General features: G+C 33.8%; 2 protein-coding genes and 1 long non-coding RNA gene across 3 annotated transcripts; all 3 read right to left on the bottom strand.

Annotated features, from left to right (window-relative positions):
* Positions 1–11,530: 11,530 nt before the first annotated feature.
* On the bottom strand, positions 11,531–11,895 carry LOC116013127 (secreted RxLR effector protein 161-like). Its single transcript, XM_031252782.1, has 2 exons — positions 11,747–11,895; positions 11,531–11,705 (listed from the first exon to the last, which is right to left on the bottom strand). Exons 1-2 carry the CDS (start codon positions 11,893–11,895, stop codon positions 11,531–11,533), a joined length of 324 nt encoding a protein of 107 aa, XP_031108642.1.
* Positions 11,896–12,345: 450 nt separating this feature from the next.
* On the bottom strand, positions 12,346–12,710 carry LOC116013126 (secreted RxLR effector protein 161-like). Its single transcript, XM_031252781.1, has 2 exons — positions 12,562–12,710; positions 12,346–12,520 (listed from the first exon to the last, which is right to left on the bottom strand). The coding sequence occupies exons 1-2, from the start codon at positions 12,708–12,710 to the stop codon at positions 12,346–12,348; spliced, it is 324 nt and encodes a 107-aa protein (XP_031108641.1).
* A 5,154-nt stretch (positions 12,711–17,864) lies between these two features.
* On the bottom strand, positions 17,865–20,798 carry LOC116014462. Its single transcript, XR_004097393.1, has 3 exons — positions 20,381–20,798; positions 20,118–20,184; positions 17,865–18,211 (listed from the first exon to the last, which is right to left on the bottom strand). It is a non-coding gene; the product is annotated as an uncharacterized LOC116014462 (long non-coding RNA).
* Positions 20,799–26,174: the final 5,376 nt, after the last annotated feature.

Here is a 26,174-nt window from a genome sequence, read left to right as displayed (position 1 = left end):
TGAGAGAGGCAGAGACGAGAGAAGAGAGTGAGAGAGGCAGAGAAGAATCAGAAGAGAGTGAGAGAGGCAGAGAAGAATAAGAAGAGAGTGAGAGGTAGAGGTAGAGACGAGAATGGGTGAGAGAGGGGGCTAGGGTTTGGGGAAATTGGGATTAAATTAGATCATTATATATTATATATATATAATATATATTTATAGTATATTTATAGTTAGATAGATTATATCTATATATACGTACTACATTGGGAGGGTAGCCCGCGGCTCGCCAGGCCCGCCCCGCCAAGCCCGCAGCCCGCTCTTTAGCGAGTTTCTATTTTCAAAACCCACCCCCTACCTAAGTAGGGGGCGGGGCGGGCCGGCCCGACGGGCAAAGCCCATTTTGACGGCTCTACCAATAACATAACAGGTGCACCGACCTTTAATATCAATGAATGATTAAGAAAATCATACAATCTCAAACTATTTAAGAAGTTAGGAGTGTGTACTTTTAATAGATTTTCACCGTCTGATTCTGCCTTACACAGAGTTACAACTTAAATATGTTCGTCCTTTTGCAATATTCATGTCGCACATAAAATTAGTTTTGATAGTCAAACTGTAAAATATATTGATTTTACCAATCACTAAATTTCAAAATGTTTCAGATTCACAAGTATATATAAGTAAAACTTACATCTAAAGCCTAATTTTTTTGTCAATATTTCATACATATAAGGCAATTAAGTCTGTAACTATTGTGAGAAATTAGTAAACTTGAGTCTAACATACAACATAAAGCATTGTGTAATAGTGGGTAGTTAACTTTGAGGTAAGACCATTGAAGCATATAAGCATGTATCGAACTTGTTTCTATGCTTTCAAAATTCAAATCATCATATTGGCATCAGGCAAACAAAAATATATCGTAATGTATGAATCATATATCTAAACTGTTAATCCAAACTTCAATCATATGTCTAAACTGTTAATCCAAACTTCACTCCAGATTATCAAATGGAGTGTATGGATTTTTGGGATGATGCACATCCAAACTGTTGAAATGCGATGTCCATAACCGTTGATTAGCAAATCACTCATGCTTTATATTTCATCAAAGTATCAATTTCTTATTATATTATTATTTATAACATATAAGAATCGACAAATAAATTATAGTATGAGTCTCCTTGCATGCAACAAATATCATAAAAATTCAGTGTTCTAAAATAAGTGTATAAATGCAATATATAGATAATCTGCATTGCATTATATATCATTAATTTAATTACTTGCGCAGAATTGAAACCATGAAGCTCCGCACTGCTCCGCCGAATTGTTTCCTGGGAAGAAGTCACCTGCTTACCCAGAGTACTCCGGCCACCACCGCAATAAAAATTGTTGCCGCCGGAGTTCACCGTGTATGTGAATTAATTTGTCGCTGACTGAAATTCCTCTTCGGTGAAAAGGGATTGATCCTAACTCTTTCAACCTGCCTCTATTTGTATTGCTTCAGCGAGTCGTTTGAATACCATGAGATGCGCTCGCCATGACTGTTTCAGATCTTCTTTCTCGCGGTGTTGTTGACCGGTCAATCTGAAAACTTCATACGCCGCACAAGGGATAACGACCCAAACGTAAAATAGCTCCTTTTTTTTTCTTTTTTTTTTCTTTTTTACTTAAATAAACCATATTTTAATAATTTAAATCCCAAATAAAATCAGTCTAATTTATTCATACTAAACTAATTGCAAACTACATTATTTTATTAATTAATTTTTTTATTATTGGATAAATATAAAGTAAATACAAGTGAAATAATTTAGTAATATTAAGAAAAAATAATAAAACTATAGAAATTTTTTTTAATAAAATATAATAAATTAGAGTACAAAATTGCACTTATCAATAGTATGGTCCACATAGCTGTGTAGACCATAGTTCACACAATAATGATTGATGAGCTTGTATATAGGATTTTTGTTAGCTCAAGCCTGAGATTACAATTAGCATGACCTAAAGCCATTTTAAAAGCATGTTTAATATTTAGGCCATTAAAAAGGCTTAAAGAAAATCCTACTTTAAGCCTATTTAAAGTCTACATGTTGACTTTTTAAAAACTTTAATAGGTATATCTAAATAATTTAAGAAATATACCTAATACAAAACTAATACATAATTACATAAGTATATATCACCACAATGCAAAACTAATAGTATTAAAATATAAAATAAATTAAAACAAGTCACGACTTCAGCATGTTCGTTAACTTGTTTAGAAATAAATTCAATTGTATTATTGTTTGTTATCTTATATAATCTAAAAAATAATTAACAATAAACTCACATGATTAAGTTGAGACATTGCATTAAATATTATGACATTAAGAACAATTAATAAAAAAATTAAACAATAAGAACACTTATAGCAGGACTAGCATCAATGTTTATAGTTGAATCATAATTTAGAATGGGATTTTGGAGGTGGATGGTTAGAGTTTGATAATTATATATACATGGAGTTATGTTGTAAATATAAAAATATATTAGATATAAAATAGAATATATATATATATATATATATATATATATATATATATATATATAAAATAACAGAAGTGCCTTACTCATTTTTCCCGCTCAAACTCATGGCATTTTTGTAATATCAAATATTAGGAGAATATAACATTTTTGGTATTAATTGATAATTCCTATAAATTTTTGTATGAATTCAAAGATATACCTTTTTAGCGATCGGACAATATAACATTTTTGGTATTAATTGATAATTTCTATAAACTTTTATATGAATTCAAAGATATACCTTTTCAGGAATTATAATGTTTTTGGTATTAATTGAAAATTTGAAAGTTTTTACCTTTTTTGAGATCTCTTACCATTTTATAATTTCAATAATGCACTTATTTAATCTCATCCATTGTGTATAAATACACTCTATGGAAGGCAATAGGCATAACAATATCAAGGATGTTCGTTTTCCTGTAATTCTACCGGTTGATGAATTTTGTTTTAGCTTTGTTACTACCATGTAATATTATATTATACTAAATAATATAATGGTCATGTGATGTGTAATACTGAGAGAAGACGAAGAGAATCGTGCTAATCCCTTCTTCCACAATGTTCTTTAACATTTTACTGTAAGTAAAGTTCAAAATATTCATTATGACTCTCACTTTTTTAATAATACTTTTTAAATTTCTTAGAGTGGTAATTATGAGTCAAAGATGTTTATTTGTTTTTCAAATAGTAGAAGCAACGAGCAACAACCCGAATATTATTTTACACAGAATGGTAGTTATTCATTTCTTAGCTTTAAGTATGTATTTATTTCTTTATCATTTTTATAATATCATTTTGTTTATTTTCATTAAGAGCTTTGCTGGATCTTCTTCATGCTGATTAGTAGGGTGCTTATGTCCAAAGAGTGAGATAGTCTCCTTATGGTGTTCTTTCGGAGCACACAAATAAATAAATAAATAAAGACTAAAGATCGTTATGCACAATAATATTTTATTAAAATATTTTTAGATTTTACGTTATTAATTTTATAATGAAGGTTGGATGCTGTTGTATTTGATTAACAACATCAAAAAACTTGCAATTATCTTTGAGTACATACTATCGAAATTATTATAAAAGTGCATACATACTTATTAAACCATTGTTACATATTAATTTTTTATACTTTTAAAAGTTAATGATTGCATTTAACTATAATACATACCTATTAAACCATTGTTACATATCAATTTTTTTAATTTTATCTAACTTTTAAAAATAGTCTCGAAATTATTACTACTATATATAAATTTATCCATGTGATGTTAATTTTTAAAGTTTAAAAATGTGAAAGATAAAAATATATTATTATTATTATGATTTCAGCATTCGACTAATGACAATTTTAAATATTATTACATTCATTTAAAAAAATTGTACAACTTTTATAAAAAATGATAACTTATAAAAAATTTCAAATCTAATATAGTATGGATTATTTAAATATTAGGAGCTAAAAATAAATTTATTTAAGTTAATAACATAATTATTGTTAGTTCGATAAGAGTGTGGTAACACGTTTTCCCGTAGTTCACGTGCCAAGTTAACCAAAAAAAAAATTAATTGCTACAATGCTCACTCATTAAGAAAATTTATTTTAAAATTGTCTAAACTCATATGATTTAAGTAAAAATTCAAAAATATGCCTAAATGCATAATATAGTTAGGGACTATATTAATTCATACAAACTTAAAAATTAATTTCTTTTAATTTGTAAATCCATTTCCTTAATTATAAGTAATCAAATATGAAATATACTTAAGAAAATGGAATTATAAAATTAACAAAATGTGTGTTCATAAGTATTTAAAAAAATATTTAAATACATATATTTATGCACTATATTAATCATACAAAATTAAAATACTAATTTTGTTAATTTTTAAATGTGATTATTTTAATTATAAATCCATCAATATATATTATAATTACGGAAATTATATTATAGAATTTGCCTATATACATATTAATAAATATTGTTTTTCACATATGACGTGTTATACAATCATTAGGAAATGCATCGAATTAGAATTTAAATTTACTAATACAAAAATTAAAATTTACATCTTTTTTTTTTAAAATATAATTTTCTTAGTTATTTTTCATATTGTTGGAATTATAATATATATGAAATACACTTAGGAATAAATGAAATTAATTATGTAAATTTTTTTCTATAAAGTTATCTAAATGTGTACATAATTAATTAGAGAATATTAATTTTACAAAATTTAAATTTAAATTTAAATTTTATATGCTATGAAAACAGATACTTAACTAAATATATGGAATTACAAGTATATATATATATATATATATATATATAGAGAGAGAGAGAGAGAGAGAGAGAGATAGTTAATTCCAGCAAAGGTCTTCCGACTATGTTGATTTTCTAAAATTAGTCCACGACATTTAATTTGGACAATTTAAGTCCCTTGACTTTCAAATTCTTTCCAATGTTGGTCTTTTAGTCAAATTTTTGTTAAGTAGAGGTCAAATGAAGGGGTAAAATTGTTCGTTCACCTGTATAGTGTATTATTATTCGTATTTCTCCTGTCCTATACGCTATATATATGAATGTAATCTCAGTCGAAGAGGCTTCGATTAAGATTATATAGCTTCGATTGAAAGTTTCACTGAGATTATATTCATATATACAGCGTATAGGACAGGAGAAATACCAGTAATAATATAGTAAACAGGTGAACGGATAATTTTACCCCTTCATTTGACCTCAACTTAACCAAAATTTGACGAAAGGACCAACATTGGAAAGAATTTGAAAGTCAAGGGACCTAATTGTCCAAATTAAAAGTCATGGACTAATTTTGGAAAATCAACAAAGTCGGAGGATTATTGCTGGAATTAACTCTATATATATATATATATATATATATATATATATATATATATATAGAGAGAGAGAGAGAGAGAGAGAATAAGGTTCAAATTGGCCACTGAACATAACCTGAAAGTATAATTAGGCCACTGAACCAAAAAAAACGTGCAATTAGGTCATTGAACACTCCAAAAATATGCAATTTCACCTAAGCATGTTACCATTCATTTCATCAGGTTACTTGCTTATGTGGATGGTGATTTGGCATTTTAAAATAATTTTTAATAATAAACTATTAAAATAAAAAATGAAAATAATTCAAAAAAAAAAACTAATAATAATAAATACACGTACGGCCATCCCCTAGCTCCCCCCTTAATAATACACTTGAATTGCCACCTTGATAGGAAACATACAGATGAATCAAATTTAATTAATTAATTAATTAATTTATTATTATTATTATTATTATTATTATTATTATTATTATTTACGAAAAGTCAATTTCTTTCACAAAACAACTTTTGCTTTATGATTTTGGATGAAGATTTCAGTTGTTCTATGAAAGAAGTTGACTTTCTGTAAATAATAATAATAATAATAATAATAATAATAATAATAATAATAATAATAATAATAATAATAATAAAATTTGATACATCAGCATTTTTTTATCAAGATGACAAGGGTATTATTAAGGTGGGAAGGGGTGGCTGTTGGTGTGTTTTTTTAATTATTATTTTGTTTAATTATTTATTTTAATAGTTTATTATTAAAAAATATTTTAAAATGTGAACTCACTATCCACGTAAGCAAATAACATGATAAAATGGATGGTAACCTGCTATCAGGTGAAATTGCATACATTTGGAGTGTTCAATGACCTAATTACACTTTTTTTTTTGGTTCAGCGGCCTAATTGCACTTTCAGGTTATGTTCAATGGCCAATTTGAACCTTATTCCTATATATATATATATATATATATATATATATATATATATATATATATATATATATATGTATGTATTTGGATTCCTGTGCAGTTGGCCTTCTCCGGTGCTTTATTTCTTTTCTTTTATTTGCTTTACTTTACCTTTATTGCTTTATATTATTTACATTCCAACTGCTTTACTTATCCGTATTTCTACTTTGAATAATTTTGCTTAATCTCATGCTTTATTATCTATGTTTATGTTTTTATTGCTTTTATATTTCTATCAGCTTACAATAATTGAATAGTACTCCGAAAACCCTTTTGTATGTTATGTCTCCATTTCTTATAGAGCATCTATAACGGGAGCAGGCCTATGCTGGAAGCTAAAGTGTGGAAAGAGGGATGCATACTTGGTTTATCCTCTTATCCCTTTTCTAATTTAAGCCCCGTTTTAATCTCTAAAGTGTGGAAATATTCGTTTATATAGCTTTGTGTATGTGTTAGAGCTTACCATGTTAAATATGATCGTTTTATGCATACCCTATATCCCAGAGTAAATTCTAAAGTGGGGAAAGGGATCTTTTATTTGTCCAATCCTTAGAATCTCTATTTTGTTCCTTTACCTTAGTCCATATAGAAACATCGAGGACGATGTTTATTCTAAAGTGTGGAAAGGCCGCACTTTGTGCTTTATATGCTTACATGCTTAGAATAAGAAGTTGAAGCTCTTGGGAATGATAAGCGGGTGCATTTGCAGTTTTGAAAAGAGAGTTATTATTTGTCTTATCTAGAGAGAATTTTGACTGGATGCCCAAAAATTTTTACTCTTGAAATATCTTTGAGGAAGTTACTTTTCGCACCCATGAGAGTGTTTAGAGCCAAATAAGTTTATATTCTTGCCTGCTTGCATGATGTTCACCTCTTATTTACGTAGGACCTTAGTCAAGGATCTCTCGAAGTGGGAGTGTGCACTTTTTAATTTGAGAAAGATAAAACTAGCGAGGCCCGGAATTGAACTAACATTGGTAGGGCATGGGGCAAAAGGTGAGCCTGTTGGTAAGCTTAATAGAAAAAAAAAATCCCTTGATCATAAATAGAAAAAGGCATGAGGGGTTGACATGGAGAGAAGTCGAAAAGGCAAAAGGCCAATCACCAAGTTCAAAAATAGAGGAAAGCCAATTCGTTGGGTTGTGCTCAACCATAATCTTCGGTAAGCAAAAAGTTTTATCTGGAGTCGGTTGTTCACATAAAAAGATCCCAAGAATTGAGAAAATAGAGATGAGGTGAGCCGCTTCGCTAGGATTCGGGTACACATTGCACTGACCTTCGAAAAAACATGGAGCTCCATGTGAAGTCGGGTGGCCCGATGACGTTATCCTAGGAAGTGAGAAGAAAAGAGGGACCGCGCTAAGCCAAAAGCGGTGAGTGGTCCATGCCCCTACCCTCATTTACATTAACGTTGGGCTTTGGCGTATAAAGTTGGAAAAGTTGATTAGCTAGTGCACATCGTTCCCACTAGCGGGATCGGCTAGAGGCCCTATTTAAATAGAAGGTGAACCTAAACTTCGGAAATGCATGCTTGCGTATGGTGCGAGGAGTGTGATCCTTTATTTTACTCGTTTATCTACGAAAGGTTTTTATTTCCCGAAAATATTTCTTGAGTTGATGACATCTGACCAAAATCCTTTGTAGATAACACAAATGATTTCTCCCATTTCAACAGTCTTAGACACCCATCATTTTGACTTGCCAAAAGCTTTGTTTTACATGAGAAGATATCTCGGAGACTTATGTGCTTAGATAGTAAATTGTCTTGCTCGAGGGCAAGCAAGAACCAAAGTGTGGAAAATTTGATAAGCCTCCGAGATGCCCTTAAATTAAGCTCATATTAGGGTGTTTTGTCACGATTATAGCATCCTTACATGATGAATTGTGCTCATAAATGCTTGAAAATCACTAACCGTCACACAGAAGCTACTTTTAGCCTAAAGGAGGTGAAATAGGAGCCCCGAGAGCAAATAGGAGCAAAAGTTGAGCTTAAAGAGCGAACCAGGCAAGATCGGAGCCCTGGAGGACCCAACAGGATGGCCACACGCGTGTGAGCGTGCGTGAAAATAATCCAGTAGCCTCTCACGCACACTCACACTTGTGTGAGCAGGCGTGGAGACTGCATTGCGCGAAATTTGATCAGGGTTACTTTTTCGGAGACTATTTAAACCCCTTTGATAGATTTTCAGGGGAGGTTCCCAGAAATTTAGTTTTCCTTTCCTTAGTTTTTCCTTTGGAGAACTTTCTCCATTTTCTTAGTTTTTCATTTCCTAGATTAGATCAATCTCCATTGTAGAAGACTACAAAGCTTGGATTAAAGATTTATTTCACTCTAGGTGATCTCTATTTCATTTCTATTATATTTTGTTATCTTATTCTTGGATTGAATTAGCTTTTGTGTTGAATTTCATATCATGAGTGGCTATTTAATCTAGGGATTTGGATTGTGTGATTGAATGTTGCTAGTGTGTTGATCATATCTCTATATTTTGGATCTAAATGCTTATGTTGTTGGATTATCTATTCTTGTCTATTGATTGTTGTTTTGATGAGATCTTGTTTGGATTTGGCCAATCTAGATGAGAGATTGAGCTCTTGACTCTTTCATGTCTTTGATTAGAGTTAGGATTTGAAGCTTGACACAATCATAGTTTCTATGGACTTCTTAAGAATAGTAGGATAGTGTGTAGCTTAAGTGTTTGATAAAATTCCTCTTAGAGCTTTGGATGCTTGAATGCAATCCTTAGTCAAAGAAGCCTTAGTACACAAAGGTGGAAAAGGACTAAGACAACACACTCTTGAATAGCCAACATCCTTGCATTATCTATCCATTACCTTAGTCACACCACAATGCAACATCCATGAACACTATTCAATCCCTACCCCTTTTACATATTTACCAATCTTCTACTTTATTACTTTCTTGCACTCAACCAAACCTTATGAACCCCTTTCACTTGCAATCCACCATTCACCACACTCGAATCCAATGCATGACCCAATCAAGTAAACTCCCGAACAATTGACACACCTCCACGTCCCTCCTTCGAGACCGACACTCGGGGAGTCACTGACTTTTCGTTTTAACACAAATATCTTTTGACGAATCACCCCACGCAAAACTGCTTCTTCAAAATGGCGCCGTTGCCGGGCAGGGCAATAGGTTTGTCATATGTTTTGTTTACTTTGATTGCATGAATGCTAGATTCGAGCATTGTTAATCCATACCACTTTCTTTTGTTTTATTTCTATTTTTATTTGTTTTTGCTACTTATCCAATCGCACGAGAAGTTAGTATATATAGGCCTAACCTGTTTAGTTTAATATGCTTTGGATTAGTTCAAACCTAGCTTTTTTACTAAACGAGCTAAGCCTAAGAGCATCCCTACTAGTGGTTTATTCACGGTTATTGAGGATGAAAATGCCACATGGATGAGAGAGAAGAGAGGTGAGAAAAAGCCAAGAATCATCTGCAATGAAGAGTTATTACTACAGTAATTTACTGACATCAAAAGGAAGAAAAAGGAACGGCTGTGCGCGTAGAGCAGGCATGCCTGACAGTTATGATATTTATTTCATTTTCTATTTCCTAATCACACTTACAAAAATTCCTCAAAAACCGTGAATAAACTCCATTGATAAGAATGCTCTAACTAAGCCTTGATTAAGTCAGGACATACGTAAGGGCATGGCCTATTCCCATCCCTATAGACAAGACGTTTTATCTGTTTTAGAAACATATTAAAAGACATAGTACTAACTATTTTTTTGTCTGCTTGTATAAAGTACACATGTGTGTGCTTGTGTGTTTTTATATTAAGAGCACGTTTTTTGTTCCATGTTTTTTTTTTGTCAAAAAAAAAAAAATGAGAAAGCATAAATTTTGAACCTTTTAAATTAGACAAAAATTTGTGTGACACCTTCTCGCATATCCTTATTCGTGTGATAGGTTGGGACAAGGTTAAAGAACTTATATTCAAAAATGTAATATTAATCAGGAATAAAGTGTTTGTTATTGAAAAATGTAAAATATACTTTGTAATACTTTTACGTATTGATTTAAAAATATTACATTTTTAATCAAAAATATTATGCAATAATGAAAGAAAACTTTCAGGTGAAAAATGGAAAACATAATATATGATAGGTGTAAGGTTTGGGTAAAAAAATTCTAGGTAGATATTGGACGTATGTAAATGCCCAGATGGCATGGATGGTGTACAATGTGAGTTCGCAGTTTGCAGCTGAAGCCATTTCGTGGGTGATGTGGGAGGCTACGGTCGTGGGAGGACACGGCGATGATCCGTTGACATACCCAAGGAGACTCTGACCCTGTAGGAAGGGAACCAACTACATTCACCAGAATAAATAGTTGCGAGAGGTGAGTTTAATTGACACGAAGTAGTGAGCTGACAAGAGGGCGTTGGGAGGCAACACCGGAGGAGATGAGGTTGTAAAATTATTGCACAAAATAGGACTAACCTCTAGCCATAGTTGTTCCTTAGAATTTTCCTTTGATTCTGCTGTAGGTGCTGTAGTAGTTTGCAGGATGTTAATGTAGTGGTTATGTCTCCCACTTTCTCTCAGGTTCAATATAGATGGTGTATGAAATGTCAAAAGACAGTAACCTGAGCAGTGGGGGACCCTTACTTATATAGTCTATATGCCATCAATATAGGCTTTGTAATGGTTTCTATTAAAACTGTTACAACTCAATTTATGGCACCACTTAATGGTCAAATTAGGAGCCATAATGTCTTGCACCATTTAAATATTTTTCCTAATGGAAAATGTTACATTCTCCCTCTTGGTGCACGACAAAAACCCAAAGAAACAAAAAAAAAACTAAACTATAGAGATATTTCCTCGTAATACTATGGTTGAAAAAATCGCTAGGCACTCCTCGGGCGCTTGGGCAGCGCCTAGCGCCTAGGACGCCTAGGCGGGGATTAATCGGCGCCTGATGACCAAGTACTTGGTGTCAATATGCTTGCTTCGACTCCCATTCTTATTGTTCTTAGCTAGGAAGACTGCAGCTGAGTTGTCACAATAAACCTTTAACGGCTTAGAAATAGAATCCATAATTCTAAGCCCTGAAATGAAATTCTTAAGCCATACATCTTGAGATGTAGCCTCAAAACAAGAAATTAAACGAACTCGACTTCCATGGTTGAAATGGTGACAAGAGTTTGTTTAACACTTCTCCATGAAATAGCTCTACCAGCCATAATGAAAATGTTTCGCAAAGTTGATTTCTGAGAATCAACGCAACCGGCAAAGTCCGCATCAGAGTACCCAACAATGTCCAAAGTGTTCATCTTCCTGAACACAAGCTTGATAAATCCTTGGTAACCTTGAGATACCTCAAAACCTTCTTTGCAGCTCTCCAGTGGTCTAAACCCAGATCACTTTGATATCGTCCCAGCATTCCAACAGCAAAGGCGATGTCCGGCATAGTACATACTTGAACATACCCGAGATAACCGACAACTGAAGCATAAGGAATATTCATTATGGATTCTCTTTCCAAACCATTCTTTGGACACTAGTCCAAACTAAATTCCATAATGTCTTGCACCATTTAAATATTTTTCCTAATGGAAAATGTTACATTCTCCCTCTTTGGTGCACGACAAAAACCCAAAGAAACAAAAAAAAAACTAAACTATAGAGATATTTCCTCGTAATACTATGGTTGAAAAAATCGCTAGGCACTCCGTCGGCGCTTGGGCAGCGCCTAGCGCCTAGGACGCCTAGGCGGGGATTAATCGGCGCCTGATGACCAAGTACTTGGTGTCAATATGCTTGCTTCGACTCCCATTCTTATTGTTCTTAGCTAGGAAGACTGCAGCTGAGTTGTCACAATAAACCTTTAACGGCTTAGAAATAGAATCCATAATTCTAAGCCCTGAAATGAAATTCTTAAGCCATACATCTTGAGATGTAGCCTCAAAACAAGAAATTAAACGAACTCGACTTCCATGGTTGAAATGGTGACAAGAGTTTGTTTAACACTTCTCCATGAAATAGCTCTACCAGCCATAATGAAAATGTTTCGCAAAGTTGATTTCTGAGAATCAACGCAACCGGCAAAGTCCGCATCAGAGTACCCAACAATGTCCAAAGTGTTCATCTTCCTGAACACAAGCTTGATAAATCCTTGGTAACCTTGAGATACCTCAAAACCTTCTTTGCAGCTCTCCAGTGGTCTAAACCCAGATCACTTTGATATCGTCCCAGCATTCCAACAGCAAAGGCGATGTCCGGCATAGTACATACTTGAACATACCCGAGATAACCGACAACTGAAGCATAAGGAATATTCATTATGGATTCTCTTTCCAAACCATTCTTGGACACTAGTCCAAACTAAATTTATCAAATCTCATGATAGGAGTTGGACTCGGTGAACAATCCTTTATTTGAAATCTTTCTAAGACTTTGTTGATATAGGTTTCCTGCGATAGCCCCAGAATGCCTCGGGATCTATCCCTATAGATCTTTATGCTAATGACATAATGTAACACCCCACTTTTTCCACTTAAGAAAATACGGGTAATTTAATTTTTTTTTATTTACAAATAAATTTTACAATAGCGGAAGCTTTCTACAACAAGAAAGGAAAAAGGGTGTCATGCCACGTTCGAGTATCTCATACTCAAACGCACAGGCTAAAACCACTACAATTATAACCCTATCTCTAAACACATTATAATAAATCATGTAACACCCCACTCTTTCCACTTAAGAAAATACGGGTAATTTAATTTTTTTTTTATTTACAAATAACTTTACAATAGCGGAAGCTTTCTACAACAAGAAAGGAAAAAGGGTGTCATGCACGTTCGAGTATCTCATACTCAACGCACAGGCTAAAACCACTATAATTATAACCCCATCTCTAAACACATTATAATAAATCATGTAACACCCCACTTTTTCCACTTAAGAAAATACGGGTAATTAATTTTTTTTTTATTTACAAATAACTTTTACAATAGCGGAAGCTTTCTACAACAAGAAAGGAAAAAGAGTGTCATGCCACGTTCGAGTATCTCATACTCAAACGCACAGGCTAAAACCACTATAATTATAACCCCATCTCTAAACACATTATAATAAATCAAGTACTAAAAATTCTAGAACAAGTTCTAAAATTCTTTAATAATTAAAAGAAATCCAATACATTTAATCTAATAAAACGAGTCGCTCTCATGCTCAATGCTCCAAATTTTCATGCAATCATCACCTGCAAAATTAACTAAAGGGGAAACAAAGTCAGCACGACGGCTGGTAAGACTTACTCCACCCCGTAAATCATTTTTTCACATAGCACATAGCACTTTGGAGCACATAATTCCATATTAACCCCATAGAATATTTTATACTCATCCACATAATCATTTTTAATCCATTAGAATATACTCATTCTCAATTCAATCAATTTATCATGGATTCTAATTTCATATGACATTTCATAATCAATAATAATCAAATAATCATTTAATTCCTCATAAAATATTTACTTTCACAACTTATCATTTTCATAAATAATAGAAATCCAATACCAATTCACTCACATAAATAATTATTTAACTCCACATAATATTCCATAATATCCACATTTTTTCCACTTTCATAAATAATAGGATTTAATCCTTTATTTACCATAATATACTTCTCAAAAATCATATTCTCAAATTCTTAAAAACTTTAACTTTGTGCCATACTTGCACACTATAAAATACATATGGAAGCATATCAATCACAAATAAACGGGACAGGGTCCTTTATTCTTAGGCCCTAGTGAACGGTGCTTTCCACACATCCGAACACTCCACATATTTCCCATTTCTAATGGAATCAGACTCTAACCTTAAGTGTGCACACCCCCGAGTGAGGATTCCAAGCCTCACCGGGAAGTTACTAGCCTAGTAGTATTCGGGATTTTTCCTACCGAATACTCCTCAAAACAGGGTACATAGACCCTAGTGGTAGGCAAAACCTAACCACTCCTCAAATCAACAGGACAATAAATGCCCTAGTATCCGGGGATTGTTCCTACCGAATACTCCTCAAACAGGGTATGAACCCTAGTGGTAGGTTTACCCTAACCACTCCACAACAGGGCATAGCCCTAGTATCCAGCATACAACTGAATACTCCACAATTTCCAAGTCACATATCTTCCATAAGTTTCAAAATATTTTATGTAATAAAATATAGCCCTTAGGCTCTCAAAATCATTTTTAGTCCACAATATAATTCTCTAAAATAAATATAATCCACCATAATAATTATTACTTTCAATATACGAATATGTATATATATATAACATCAAAATTACCCAGCCAAATATTATACATATATCCGCCAAATACATATCCAGTATGACTATATAATACCTATAGTACACGAACACACTCATTTAGACACATATCATGCATTCCCACGAACATAGTGTACAAGATGGTACATAAACCTATACTTTTCAATTAACATATATTTTATATTCCCCAAGATTAAAATATATGCATGTGTACCCATAATCTGCCATATGAATCCACATCATAACATATTTGTAAATCAGTACACCAACCACACTTAATATATACGAACCACACATCAATATTTGTACTTAATCACTTCACCATTTAATTAAGCATATATTCAAAACGTATATAATATGCGTTTGCAATTCAAACAATTCGTATACCTATACACGTACATACTTTCATATAGTTGCAGCATAATTTTTATGAACCACATAACAATCATACTTGCACATCATAAAAAAAATATTTTTACATACTTTGGGTAAAATAAATAAATTTTGATGAATGTGAAAACTTACTATCACATAATCAACATAAATCCAATAATTTTTCATAAGTCATTTACTCATAAATTTCACATCTTTATCAATAATAATAATAAATCTATTTTCAATAGATTTAAACATACAACACACGTAAGCACATATTAAATAATTTTGTTTCGGGTAAATAAATTTTGAGTAGACATAAGTCTTACCTTGAAGCTAAGTTCCTGCCAATACCTTATAGCAACCTGATTAATCTGATAAGGAACTTGCAGACCTAAATAATAATAATCCAATTATTATTATTATTACTAATATTATTATTATTATACTAGCACAGTACGTATATTATATATCTTCTTTCATCCTTTTGCTTCATCATTTCTATCATCATCAACTTCACTAATTATTCACTTCATCATTTAACTTGATTACTAATCCATCAATATCATATTATTATAATTATTATTTACCATGTTCATCATCACCATCAACTCACGTCCAAAACAGCAACCACACCGTCGGACACCATCGCCATCGCCGCCTGCAATGGAGGAAGAAGCCGGTTTTCACCATCACCGTTCCACCACGCCATCGTCGCCGGTCAAAAAGCTCGCCGGAAAAGAGCCACTGACGCAGCTACTACTGCCGCCGATAACGCCACCGGAGACACATCGGAGGAACTTGCCACCCACAGCCGCTATTCACAGCCAATGTTCATCAAAGGTCGCCGAGAGCTCGCCGTTGCACACCGCTGATCGCCGGAGAAGAAGACCCAGGTCGAAGGTCGCAGTTCCACCACCCTTGTCCCGTCGGCAGCGTCTCTCTCTCTCTCTCTTTCTTTCTTTCTCCCTTTCTCTTCACTCTCCCTTTCTCTTCTCTCTCTGACGTTTACGTAAAGATGAGGAACCAGAATACGCTAAATGCTATCTTTCCCTCTTCTAATTATTAATAACCGTACGTAACCCCTTTCTACTTATTATTATTATAATTATTATTAATACTAATTATCATTATATTTATATACAACATAATATGTTAATTATAATTGAAAGACAAACAGAGACAATCACTCCCCGTCTCAATTAAAATGAGACTTTATATACCTATTTTATATATATATGGCTCAAGAACTATTTATATATATATATGGCTCAAGAACAATTNCCCAGATCACTTTGATATCGTCCCAGCATTCCAACAGCAAAGGCGATGTCCGGCATAGTACATACTTGAACATACCCGAGATAACCGACAACTGAAGCATAAGGAATATTCATTATGGATTCTCTTTCCAAACCATTCTTTGGACACTAGTCCAAACTAAATTTATCAAATCTCATGATAGGAGTTGGACTCGGTGAACAATCCTTTATTTGAAATCTTTCTAAGACTTTGTTGATATAGGTTTCCTGCGATAGCCCCAGAATGCCTCGGGATCTATCCCTAGTCTTACTAAGCTATTCACCCACTTTTCTTGAAATGGATTATTTTTATTCAAATAAATTTACAATCGGGCTCACAAGGTATCAGTTCGTTCACTAACACAGGCAACCCACATTATAATTTCAAACACATTTATACAGAAACACCTTTACAGAAAATGGGTAATTTTTTTTTTTTATTTACAAATAAATTTACAATAGCGGAAGCTTTCTACAACAAGAAAGGAAAAAGGGTGTCATGCACGTTCGAGTATCTCATACTCAAACGCACAGGCTAAAACCACTAAATTATAACCCCATCTCTAAACACATTATAATAAATCATGTAACACCCCACTTCTTTCCACTTAAGAAAATACGGGTAATTTAATTTTTTTTTTATTTACAAATAACTTTTACAATAGCGGAAGCTTTCTACAACAAGAAAGGAAAAAGGTGTCATGCCACGTTCGAGTATCTCATACTCAAACGCACAGGCTGATATCGTCCCAGCATTCCAACAGCAAAGGCGATGTCCGGCATAGTACATACTTGAACATACCCGAGATAACCGACAACTGAAGCATAAGGAATATTCATTATGGATTCTCTTTCCAAACCATTCTTTGGACACTAGTCCAAACTAAATTTATCAAATCTCATGATAGGAGTTGGACTCGGTGAACAATCCTTTATTTGAAATCTTTCTAAGACTTTGTTGATATAGGTTTCCTGCGATAGCCCCAGAATGCCTCGGGATCTATCCCTATAGATCTTTATGCTAATGACATAATGTAACACCCCACTTTTTCCACTTAAGAAAATACGGGTAATTTAATTTTTTTTTATTTACAAATAAATTTTACAATAGCGGAAGCTTTCTACAACAAGAAAGGAAAAAGGGTGTCATGCCACGTTCGAGTATCTCATACTCAAACGCACAGGCTAAAACCACTAGTTCGAGTATCTCATACTCAAACGCACAGGCTAAAACCACTACAATTATAACCCTATCTCTAAACACATTATAATAAATCATGTAACACCCCACTCTTTCCACTTAAGAAAATACGGGTAATTTAATTTTTTTTTTTATTTACAAATAACTTTTACAATAGCGGAAGCTTTCTACAACAAGAAAGGAAAAAGGGTGTCATGCCACGTTCGAGTATCTCATACTCAAACGCACAGGCTAAAACCACTATAATTATAACCCCATCTCTAAACACATTATAATAAATCATGTAACACCCCACTTTTTCCACTTAAGAAAATACGGGTAATTTAATTTTTTTTTTATTTACAAATAACTTTTACAATAGCGGAAGCTTTCTACAACAAGAAAGGAAAAAGAGTGTCATGCCACGTTCGAGTATCTCATACTCAAACGCACAGGCTAAAACCACTATAATTATAACCCCATCTCTAAACACATTATAATAAATCAAGTACTAAAAATTCTAGAACAAGTTCTAAAATTCTTTAATAATTAAAAGAAAATCCAATACATTTAATCTAATAAAACGAGTCGCTCTCATGCTCAATGCTCCAAATTTTCATGCAATCATCACCTGCAAAATTAACTAAAGGGGAAACAAAGTCAGCACGACGGCTGGTAAGACTTACTCCACCCCGTAAATCATTTTTTTTCACATAGCACATAGCACTTTGGAGCACATAATTCCATATTAACCCCATAGAATATTTTATACTCATCCACATAATCATTTTTAATCCATTAGAATATACTCATTCTCAATTCAATCAATTTATCATGGATTCTAATTTCATATGACATTTCATAATCAATAATAATCAAATAATCATTTAATTCCTCATAAAATATTCTACTTTCACAACTTATCATTTTCATAAATAATAGAAATCCAATACCAATTCACTCACATAAATAATTATTTAACTCCACATAATATTCCATAATATCCACATTTTTTTCCACTTTCATAAATAATAGGATTTAATCCTTTATTTACCATAATATACTTCTCAAAAATCATATTCTCAAATTTCTTAAAAACTTAACTTTGTGTCATACTTGCACACTATAAAATACATATGGAAGCATATCAATCACAAATAAACGGGACAGGGTCCTTTATTCTTAGGCCCTAGTGAACGGTGCTTTCCACAGGGTCCTTTATTCTTAGGCCCTAGTGAACGGTGCTTTCCACACATCCGAACACTCCACATATTTCCCATTTCTAATGGAATCAGGACTCTAACCTTAAGTATATTTCCCATTTCTAATGGAATCAGGACTCTAACCTTAAGTGTGCACACCCCCGAGTGAGGATTCCAAGCCTCACCCTTAAGTGTGCACACCCCCGAGTGAGGATTCCAAGCCTCACTGGGAAGTTACTAGCCCTAGTATTCGGGGATTTTTCCTACCGAATACTCCTCAAAACAGGGTACATAGACCCTAGTGGTAGGCAAAAACCTAACCACTCCTCAAATCAACAGGACAATAATGCCCTAGTATCCGGGGATTGTTCCTACCGAATACTCCTCAAACAGGGTATGAACCCTAGTGGTAGGTTTACCCTAACCACTCCACAACAGGGCATAGCCCTAGTATCCAACATACAACTGAATACTCCACAATTTCCAAGTCACATATCTTCCATAAGTTTTCAAAATATTTTATGTAATAAAATATAGCCCTTAGGCTCTCAAAATCATTTTTAGTCCACAATATAATTTCTCTAAAATAAATATAATCCACCATAATAATTTATTACTTTCAATATACGAATATGTATATATATAACATCAAAATTACCCAGCCAAATATTTATACATATATCCGCCAAATACATATCCAGTATGACTATATAATACCTATAGTACACGAACACACTCATTTAGACACATATCATGCATTCCCACGAACATAGTGTACAAGATGGTACATAAACCTATACTTTTCAATTAACATATATTTTATATTCCCCAAGATTAAAATATATGCATGTGTACCCATAATCTGCCATATGAATCCACATCATAACATATTTGTAAATCAGTACACCAACCACACTTAATTATATACGAACCACACATCAATATTTGTACTTAATCACTTCACCATTTAATTAAGCATATATTCAAAACGTATATAATATGCGTTTGCAATTCAAACAATTCGTATACCTATACACGTACATACTTTCATATAGTTGCAGCATAATTTTTATGAACCACATAACAATCATACTTGCACATCATAAAAAAAATATTTTTACATACTTTGGGTAAAATAAATAAATTTTGATGAATGTGAAAACTTACTATCACATAATCAACATAAATCCAATAATTTTTCATAAGTCATTTACTCATAAATTTCACATCTTTATCAATAATAATAATAAATCTATTTTCAATAGATTTAAACATACAACACACGTAAGCACATATTAAATAATTTTGTTTCGGGGTAAATAAATTTTGAGTAGACATAAGTCTTACCCTTGAAGCCTAAGTTCCTGCCAATACCTTATAGCAACCTGATTAATCTGATAAGGAACTTGCAGACCTAAATAATAATAATCCAATTATTATTATTATTACTAATATTATTATTATTATACTAGCACAGTACGTATATTATATATCTTCTTTCATCCTTTTGCTTCATCATTTCTATCATCATCAACTTCACTAATTATTCACTTCATCATTTAACTTGATTACTAATCCATCAATATCATATTATTATAATTATTATTTACCATGTTCATCATCACCATCAACTCACGTCCAAAACAGCAACCACACCGTCGGACACCATCGCCATCGCCGCCTGCAATGGAGGAAGAAGCCGGTTTTCACCATCACCGTTCCACCACGCCATCGTCGCCGGTCAAAAGCTCGCCGGAAAAGAGCCACTGACGCAGCTACTACTGCCGCCGATAACGCCACCGGAGACACTATCGGAGGAACTTGCCACCCACAGCCGCTATTCACAGCCAATGTTCATCAAAGGTCGCCGAGAGCTCGCCGTTGCACACCGCTGATCGCCGGAGAAGAAGACCCAGGTCGAAGGTCGCAGTTCCACCACCCTTGTCCCGTCGGCAGCGTCTCTCTCTCTCTCTCTTTCTTTCTTTCTCCCTTTCTCTTCACTCTCCCTTTCTCTTCTCTCTCTGACGTTTACGTAAAGATGAGGAACCAGAATACGCTAAATGCTATCTTTCCCTCTTCTAATTATTAATAACCGTACGTAACCCCTTTCTACTTAATTATTATTATTATAATTATTATTAATACTAATTATCATTATATTTATATACAACATAAATATGTTAATTATAATTGAAAGACAAATAGAGACAATCACTCCCCGTCTCAATTAAAATGAGACTTTATATACCTATTTTATATATATATGGCTCAAGAACAAATTAATATATAGTTTATATATATATACACTACACGTACGCCACACACACTGCCACATATTACACAACATATACATTTAATACAAACAATCACATATATTATAATATAATATTATTTATACTCACATCACACTTCACAAACGGTTTTGGGGCTTTTGACATAAAAAAGCCTATCCGGCGGCTTGGCTTCGCTATCGCTCATGACTTGTATTGTAGTCAGCCCAGAATGCCCCTGTAGTCTTTCTAATGCTAATGCCTTCTTCCTTCATTCATTTTCTTTCTTTTAGTTGTGGTTGCTTCCGCGCCAGCAAGCCACACCAACCCTACGCCAAAGCAATACTAAACAAGCGAGAAAAGCCCTTCTATCTTATTAGAAAAGCCTAAACGTCCTCGATAAAAATATATATATTTAAAATATATTTTATTTGTCAATACATATATCTCACCTAGGATAACAATACGGTTTTGAAAATCATTTGTTGTTGCCTAGATTTGAAACAAAGACCTTTAATAGAAATCTCAAAGTTTAGTCCAGAAAGCCAAATCAATTCTTGTAAACCATTTTCGAAATAAATATATATATATATACATATACGTTCGAAAATATATATATTCTGTCGTAAATAATAATTTCCAAAAATCTTTTTGAGCAACATAAAACATAAATATTTCGAAAATAATAATAATATTTTCTTTAAAATACTTACAAAATTTCGGGGTGTTACACATAAGATGCCTCGCCCATATCTTTCATACCAAAGTTCTTAGAAATGAATTGTTTAACCTCGTGCAACATCCTCTTATCATTTGTTGCAAGCAAAATATCATCCACATATAAAACAAGGAAACAAATTTTACTCTCACTTGTCTTTTGGTATATGCAATGATCTAAGATACTTTCAACAAAACCATATGATGAAATGACTTCGTCAAACTTGATATACCTTTGGCGGGAAGCTTGTTTTAATTCATAAATGGACTTTTTGAGCTTGCAAACCAAATGATCACCTCCACTAGAAGAGAATCCTTTAAGTTGTTTCATATAAACCACATCTTCTAGATCACCATTAAGGAATGGCTTTTTCACATCCATTTGTTGCAATTCAAGATTGAAATGTGCAACCAAAGCCAAGATTATATGAAGTAAATCTTTCTTTGATACATGAGAAAATGTCTCCGTGTAATCGATTTCTTCTTTTTGAGTAAATCCTTTGTAAGACTTTTCCCAATATGGGCCTTAATAATGTGGTGCAAGTGGACTAGGCCCATTAAGTTATAGGTTGGATTGGACATCTAGGTTTAGTCCAATCCACCATATGCCTATATAAGCCTGCATTGATGGGATGCAGGATAGACAATATATAGCACCTAAAAGACATGGTACTCATACTGCTCAGAAAATAATACCAGGACACCATCTAGGGTTCTGAGTTAAGTGTGAGACAAAACAGCTATCACCCTACAGATTTACAGTTCATGAGGCAACACAACAACTATGGTTAGAGATCAACACAATTTATATCTTCATTATTTAGTTGGTCAAATCAATTGTGAGTATGTATATCATTAATTCTGCTGAAGAATATTTTAATCAGTGGGAGTGATCATTTAGAAAAGATCGTTAAGATGATCCACTAAAGATTCCACAAGTATCAATCTTGTATTTGTTCATATAAATTCATAAGTTCAAATTATTGAACATTTGATTGTGCAACATATTTATGAAAATGTTGTAACAATATTAAGGAGTTTATTAGAACAAAACATTTAACTTGTGATACACTGTTATTTAAATAAATTATTTAGCATGTAATAGAGGCTTTAGCTTCTTCAAAATTGATCTTGGGCCATTTTGATTTGTAAGGCTCAAGACAATTTTGTGAGACATAAAAGTAAGACTCATAATGTTCAGTTCATTTTAAAGTGGACCTTGAAGTTATTTGGGAAGTTATGGTGTATATTTAAAACTCCACATTTATGGACTTAAAACTTTAGTTTATTTTCTAAGTTGTTGGAATACTTTTATGACTAAACTATCTTTTGGCTATTTTGATGAGTGGGAGTGACAGACGTGTCAACTCCAAGCTCTTGGCCATTAGAGGTAGTGCTTAAGTTAAGTTATAAAACTAGTCATGGAACATAGTTAGCGTTATGCTAACATTGAGGGATCTCTACATAAGACATAGTTAACATTAAGGATCTTAGAGATCATGAAGTGTACTCTCTTGTACAATTTGGATGGTTTTCTCTTTTAAGTTGCGCATATATTTTATTTTGAGAAACATCTGATATCTACTATTTTGTACAATAATTCACTCCTTATTTTAGTTGTATTTTCCTTATCCTAGTGAAATTGGGAATTGTTTGTGTGTTATATTGTCCAAGTGTTGAATTATCTATAAGGAACAACAAAGGAAGAATTTTGGAATATTTTGGACAAGTTCTGGAAGAAAAGGAAATTACAAGGAAGAAAGGAAACAAGAATACAAATTGGAAAAGAATTGGAAGTTGCCTAATGGGCCAAGGCCCATCTATCTCCTATATATTCTACCTATTCTCTACAATTGAAGGAGGTTCCCTTACAGAGTTCTGAACCCTAATTAGTTAGATTATTTTCCCCCTTCTCTTTATATTTCCCTAGCATAGTTTAGATTAGTTTCACATTAGATTATTTAATTTCAAGCTTGGAATCTCGGATTGAAGTTGGATTTGTTCTTTATCAGTTAAGTTCTCTTATTTCTTTATTTACTTTCTTCTCAGACTTCTTGCAATGCTTATGGTTATTTATTATTTCTTTGCTTTGTTTACTTCAATCATGCGTGAGTAATTTGCTTATGGGTTTGGATTAGGGTGTTAATCTTGATGTTCAATTTATGATTATTGCATAAAGGGATTGAATCTTTTACCTAGGATTTATGTTGATTTGGGGATTTCTTTCTACTTGTTATTGATTGATGGCCACAATTAATTGCTAGTCTAGGAGAGGGATTCATTACAACGAAAGTTGGATGGAGACCTCGAGCCTTACCAATTTCAACCTAATTTTCCTACTATGAGAATAGTGGTAATTTTGGGGGCTTACAATGCTTAGGTGCTTAAGGTTATGATTGATGCATCACGACAGTGGGGCAATTGTAGCCTAATTCTGTTTATTGATTACGAAAGTAGCTGAATTGAATTCTTATGTGCATTGCCCATAAATCCCTAGGTTCACTATTCTTTCCCAAATCCTGAGATTGTTAGAACATCAAGATTACAATTCCCCTAATCTGACCCATTCCCTTATCATACAGTTAATTCCTTAGTCAATTTATTTATTTTATTTTCCATCATTCATTTATTAGTTGCTTGGATTCTAGTTGATTCACATACTCTAGTGCCTAGTACTCTTAATTCATACAATTACGTGTCATAACCCCAATCCTCAGCGGAACGACAATTCATACCCATATTTTCACTCATCATTATACATCATCACATTTTGGCGCCGTTGCCGGGGATTGGTTTATTTGGTTTTAATTGTGTGATTATTTTCTTACTAGCATTAGAGTTAGTGAATTTTAGGAGATCAAGTTTTTATTTCATTCTTTATTTAAAAACACAAAAAAAAAAAAAATCTTTGCACTAACCCATAACCAGTTCCTTCCAAGAGTGTCTGTAGTTGTGTTCGACAGTAGGTTACCCTCCTTTTATGCGCACTAGATCGAAAGGGAGCACAAATCTTTGTCCCTACGATCCAAATCTTGAGAGGAAGTTATGGAGGGAGAAGAAGGTGTTACGTGATTGGCTTCGAGAGTTCCAGGACTTTGAAGTAGACATGGAGACCGGAGACAGTAGCAATACCGGGCAACCAGCCGATACTGGTGTCAACACACAACAACACCCGAGGAAGAGAGAGGTAGTTGGGGACAACCCTGGAGTTCGTGCTGATCCTCTAGTACCAAATGTTCAGAATCAGGCACAGAACTTCAAAGCCGATCCAAACCCAAATGTCTATGTTGGGGGAGGATTGGGAGCTCCTTTCATGCAGCAGCAGCCTGTGTACCAGCAGCCAGGCTATGGGGTTGGGATGCAAAATCTTCTCTATCAGATGAATCTCAACCTGTTTCAGCAGTTTGGCCAGGAGGCCCCACAAGCAAATCCCATGGCGGCCCATTTAGCTCCTGAGTTCACTGAAGAAGATTGCATTGTGTATCCAGGAATTGAGGCAAATAATTTTGAGTTGAAGACTGCTCTCATTCAGATGGTTCAGAATAATCAATTTGGAGGAACTCGGGTTGAGGTCCCGAAAACCCACATTGTGAATTTTGACCGAATTTGCCAGACCATCAAGATGAATGGTGTTCTTAGTGAGGCCATCAAGCTGAGACTGTTTCCCTTTTCCCTGAGAGATCAAGCACAGAGTTGGTTGAATTCCTTTCCAGCCAACCATTTCATTACCTGGGAACAGTTCCACAAAGCTTTCGTGCAAGAGAATTGTCCTCCTTCCAAGGCTGCCAAGTTAAAGAAACAGATTCAGAATTTTCAGTAGTTTGGCAATGAAGATCTTCCTGAGGCTTGGAAGAGATTTAAGGAGTTGAGGAGGCAGTGCCCAAAGAATTTGATGACCTCAGGTGACTTTATTTCATCGTTCTATGAGGGATTGACTAACCGGTCAAAGATTATTCTAGATACCTCATCCTTTGGGGGTATTTTCATTGATATGGGACCGGCAGCTGGAGAGCAGTTGATCGAGAGGATCACCTCTAACAACACTTACTGGTACACTGAGGGGGATGATATACCCAAAAGAGAGAAGCCAGCTGGGATGTTCGAAGTTGAAGAAAAGATGGCAATGCAGGCTCAGCTGGATACCATACAACACATGCTAAAGAAGATAGTACATGCCCCTACTCAGAGTGTCCAGGCTGTTGCTCAGCCTCCACTAGGTCCACAGAGTTCTTATGGTCCAAATCTTTATTCTGTGCCACAGGCTCCTCTTGTAGCCTGTTGTGCAATTTGTGGTGGGAATCATGCCTTCCAGACATGTTATCTGTTAGACTCCGGTAACCAAGTCCCTCAGCCTAATGTGGAGCAAGTTGATCTCATTGGTTATTCTAGACCACGGGGCCAGGGGCAAGGTTATGGG

Source organism: Ipomoea triloba, chromosome 3, assembly GCF_003576645.1.
Source record: "Ipomoea triloba cultivar NCNSP0323 chromosome 3, ASM357664v1".
Lineage (NCBI taxonomy): Eukaryota > Viridiplantae > Streptophyta > Magnoliopsida > Solanales > Convolvulaceae > Ipomoea > Ipomoea triloba.
This window is presented reverse-complemented; position numbering and strand designations above follow the sequence as displayed.